Source organism: Sprattus sprattus, assembly GCF_963457725.1.
Source record: "Sprattus sprattus genome assembly, chromosome: 17".
Lineage (NCBI taxonomy): Eukaryota > Metazoa > Chordata > Actinopteri > Clupeiformes > Clupeidae > Sprattus > Sprattus sprattus.
Genome location: NC_137915.1, coordinates 8471154 through 8476153, shown reverse-complemented (window position 1 = coordinate 8476153; position 5000 = coordinate 8471154). Strand labels below are relative to the sequence as shown.

At 50.4% G+C, this 5000-nt stretch overlaps 1 protein-coding gene across 1 annotated transcript in view; it reads left to right on the top strand.

Moving 5' to 3' along the window:
- Positions 1 to 5000, top strand: part of ntng1a (netrin g1a) — a gene marked incomplete at both ends in the record, with an annotated part of 78896 nt that overhangs the window by 28831 nt on the left and 45065 nt on the right. Inside the window, one exon of the mRNA XM_080854751.1 lies at positions 3785 to 4428. Coding sequence (XP_080710877.1) covers positions 3785 to 4428 — 644 coding nt within the window. The remainder of the gene's footprint in view (positions 1 to 3784; positions 4429 to 5000) is intronic.

The window sequence follows — 5000 nt, the reverse complement described above, 5'->3', positions numbered from 1 at the left end:
ATCTCCATTTCCTCTAGGTTAGGATTTAGACAAATGGAGTCATTAGTTCTGTGCCTCCTTGCCAAAGCCTTGTGTGCGGCCATGCATGAGAGGAGCACTTTGCATTGATCTGCAAAAGGAACAGAACCAAACAAAGGCCATTTGGTTGTAAAAAGTTGGGAAAGCGAAGGATTGAGATGAACAGAGAGAGAGAGAGAGAGAGAGAGAGAGAGAGGGATGGGAGAGATACAGAGTGGGGGGGGGAGGGGGATGGGGGGGGGGGGGGGGTGATTCATAAAGTGATGTTGCCTCTCAGGCAGCGAGTGAATTACCCAGAACGCTGTTAACGGGGACGACGAGACCGGGATTACAGTGGCGACAGGAGAAATATTCATCCCTCTTCCACGGCCCTGCCTCACTCTGCCGGTGACACAGGCGATTGGATTAACCTAACATGCTTTTGGGGCCGTGCTGATGGTAGTGGGGTTGGGGGATGGGGGGGGGGGGGGAGACAGAGATGTCATTAGCGTCACTTTAAACGAGGCCTATATGCACCAGTGGTTCCACTCATCTGCTGTATGCATGGCCGCGTGACTCAGCTGATCCACACACACCCAATCCCCCACCCCCGCACACACACACACACACACTCTTCCTGCAGTCTGCCAGTGCTGATCAGATTAGGATTAATAGAAACATTGGTGATAATTACAGCCCTGCTCTAGAGGCAGTGGCAATGTCAATTGTTACAACGTGCTCTGAACCATTAATTCTCTAATAGAGCACTCAGCGACATAAAATAGAATAAAAACTTTGCCATTGATTTTCTATGGCTCCATTCAGTAAAGCTATCTCTCTCCCCTCTCTCTCTCTCTTCATCTCTCTCTCTCTCTCTTCTCTCCTGCATTCTCTTTCTTGCTCTCTCCCCCCCGCTCCCTGCTTTGCAGTGGCCATTGATCTCCATAAGGCAGTATTTTGTTGTTAAATGAGTACTGGAAGTGACTGTAATGAAAGGGTCTAACCCGGGCGTTAGTAGCCATCCCTGCCTGCCAGGTGCAACACAGCACATTTCTACCTCCTGCCAAAGAAAATCAATAGGGATACATCTTTGTCTGATTAAAAATGGCCGCCTCGAAACGTGCGGAGGGCTATTTTGGAGCGGAATGTCTTCTCAGCGCTGCAAGGAAAACAAGCTAAATCACATGATGACCCTCATTAAAGATATAGCTTTAAATAAATTGCTCGGTACAGTCTGTAACAGATTGCGCTGTTTTTCCTTCCAGTTCTTATTGCTTTACAATAATCCGCCAATTATTTCCCTCTAATTTTAGGCATTAATTTGGTAATAACATCAGTTATGATCCAGCAGTATAACAGAATATTGGGATGGAAAACACTGCCTCCCTCTCTCGTCACCCCACCCATTCTGTTTCTCTCCCCCCTCTTTCCCTCCCACCTTTCTCTCTCTCTCTCTCTCTCTCTCTCTCTCTCTCTCTCTCTCTCCATCCAATTCCCTTCACAAATGTGCGGCCATTAGACACAGATAGTCATTTCTCCAATGCCCCAAAGCTAAAAGCAGCCCCACTGCAGCAGCGGTAGCAGCGGCATCAGCGGCGCCCCTGAACAGATGGGAGGTAATGGCAATCCTGCCCTCTTGACTGTGCCATCCAATGAGACCCGAGCGGAGCTATGCCTGTTCTCCCTCCTCTCTCTGCCCGCTCCTCACTGCCACCCGTCCCTGCCAGGCGAACCCCCCACCAACCTTCCTCCCCAACCGACACCGACACCCCCTTGTGCCCTCACCCCCCCCCCCCCCCCCCCCCCACCTCCCTCCCCGGGTTCAGTGTGTCCGGCCCAGGAAGAGGGCTGTGGGGGATTGAGGGGGACAGGATATTAATGCCACGCGGCGAGAGTTAGAAGGCTAAGTGGCGGGCGGAGGGCGGAGAGCGGCTTCATTGTCACCTTGCCTTGGAGGACAGGAGAGAGTGAGGAGAAAAAAAAAGTAAAAAAGCTTATTAACTGGCAAGGGCTTTTTTTTTCTCTTCCTTTTTTTTTCTTGTCTTCTATCCTCAGTCTCTCTCTCTCTCCGTGTTTCTTTCTTTCTCTGTCACTGCGATTCTGTCAGGGCCCTGCTCTGTGTCCTTTCATCAATCCCACCCCCCCCCCCCCCACCCCCCCACCCCCACACACACACCCCTCCACCACCCCCCCCCCTTCTCTCTCTCTCTCTCTCTCTCTCTCTCTCTCTCTCTCTCTCTCTCTCTCTCTCTCTCTCTCTCTCTCGCCCCCTCTCTGTCTTTCTGCATCTCAGCACACTTCTCCAGCCTCCTTGATACCGGAGCCACACGGAGAACCTGACATTTCCCACCTAATGAAGTGGCGGATTATCTTGTCCTGATAAATTGGAAGCTCGTACTTCTTGAAAGGTCCTTGCTGGAGTACCCGCCGGCGGGCGAGGAGCAGATCAGAACATGGCTGCATCCAGCCCGGGAGGATTGTCGAACATATAGTGGCACAATGATATGTGACAGTGCAAATGCTACTGAAGGGGCTTCCCTTGCCCTTTTTTTTTTTTTTTTACTTCTATCTCTTCTATTCAAGGGAACATGGTGTACATTCATCTGTGTTCCTAGGTCTTGGCTTAGGGCTTTGTCACTCAGGGTCCATCTGCCAGGCTGTTACCACTGGAAAACTACAGGGAGTGCAAGGACAGAGGAGTTTCTTGTTGTGTGGCTTTGTGTGTGTGTGTGTGTGTGTGTGTGTGTGTGTGTATGTGTGTGTGTGTGTGTGTGTGTGTGTGTGTGTGTGTGTGTGTGTGTGTGTGTGTGTGTATGTGTGTGTGTGTGTGTGTGTGTGTGTGTGTGTGTGTGTGTGTATGTGTGTGTGTGTGTGTGTGTGTGTATGTGTGTGTGTGTGTGGGGGGGGGGGGGGGTATGTATGTGTGTATATGTTTGTGTGTGTCCGTGTGGGATTGTGTCTATGTGTGCATGTGTGTTTGTGTGTGTGTGTGTGAGAATGTGTATGTGTGTGCATGTGTGTATGTGTGTGTGTGCAGTGGTGGGTGTGTTCCTGGGACAGACCCTTTGACTTTGAACCATGGTAGCCATTATGTTTTTTTCTTCCTGCCATTTGCCAGTGAATTAACAAAAGCACACCTCCGGGCTTTCTCCACACAGTCCCACATCAAGGCCGCCTCTTTATGTAAAAGACTGACTTCCTGCGCGGGCCCGAGACGGCTAGTCACCATCCGTCAGCCGGCCTGACCTTCAGATAATTTCTCCTCCTAATGAGCGTTTTCGGAGCACTCCTCTCAAGCGCTCCCGAGACTTTTCCCACATCGACTTGTTTTTATAATTGCCGAGCGATATAACTTAAAACAGGGCCGGGCAAGGAGTCTTCCATAAATCATGTGACGGAATAGAATATGCGACTTAAGTGCGGAGCCCCGACTGACTTTTAGTTTTACAGTCTGTGTAAGGGGGGCTGGGGGGGGGGGGGGGGGGGCTAGACTGTAACAGCCCAATAAAAAATAGATGTGTCTCTTGGTATGCTATAACTCCATCTCATCTGGATTCTGTGAGCAGCTGAGCTGGATCTGGTGGCGGCTCCAACCAGAACGTCACTTACATGTAAAATTATTCCCCATCGCTCGGGCCAAAGGTGTGTGTGTGTGTGCGTGTGTCTGTGTCTGTGCCATAAAAACCAGCAAAGGGGAGTACGCAGTGTTACAGCTGGAGACTTCTGGGGTCGGAGCTCTTATTGAAAGCCTTTGTCCTTCTTCTCTCCCCTTTTGTGTGTCCTGCAGGAAAACCCCTACATGTGCAACAATGAATGTGACGCCAACACGGATGAGTTGGCCCACCCGCCCGAGCTGATGTTCGACACGGAGGGCCGCAACCCCTCCACCTTCTGGCAGTCCTCCTCCTGGAAGTGGTACCCCAAAAAGCTGTTGGTCAACATCACCCTCTCCTGGAACAAGACCATCGAGCTGACGGACGACATCATCATCACCTTCGAGTCCGGCCGCCCCGAGCAGATGGTGCTGGAGAAGTCGCTGGACTACGGTCGTAGCTGGCAGCCGTACCAGTTCTACGCCACCGACTGCCTGGAGGCCTTCACCATGGAAGCCAAGACGGTGCAGGACATTACGCAGAACACCCTGCTGGACATCATCTGCACCGAGGAGTACTCACGCGGCTACGTGTGGAAGAACGACAAGACGGTGCGCTTCGAGATCAAGGACCGCTTCGCCCTGTTTGCCGGGCCGCGCCTCCACAACATGGCCTCGCTCTACGGCCAGCTGGACACCACCAAGAATCTGCGCGACTTCTTCACCGTCACCGACCTGCGGATCCGCCTGATGAGGCCCGCCACCGGCGCCACCATGGTGGACGAGACCAACCTGTCTCGCTACTTCTACGCCATCTCGGACATCAAGGTTCATGGCAGGTAGGTTATGTTTTGGTTACGGTTATGGTACCCCGAAGAAGGCAAATATGGTATTTTAGATGAAAACAATGAGTAAATACAATAAATCATTTAAAAAAACAGGTAGTCACTTTCTAAATACATTTTCACAATTCTATTGCCAGAAACTATGTCCTTTCTGTGTCTTTTCGCTCTCGTTGCTATGGTTAGACATAAGTGTTGTCACGGTACTGGTTGCAGCAAGCAAACAGGATAAGCTGAATTCATTTAAAAACTTATATTATATGGAATAGATTGGTCAGTTGTGGTACTTGTTTTTGGTACATGCAAAACCCAGGAGCCAATTTTTTTCATTCATTTGTAAATGCACTTAGATTCGCCAACTATTTTCCACCCGGACACAGCTTGGCTGTGCAGAGTGGAGACATTCCCTACATTTATTTCTCCTCTCGCAGTGACAACCACGTCCAATTTCCTGCCACCGCACTTGGCTGACTGCTACTGTATAAATAAGATTTGTTGTTGAACAGTGGTCCATGACGTGTACTATCTTTACAAGACATAAGACTACAGATGTGCATGGGCCTTCATAT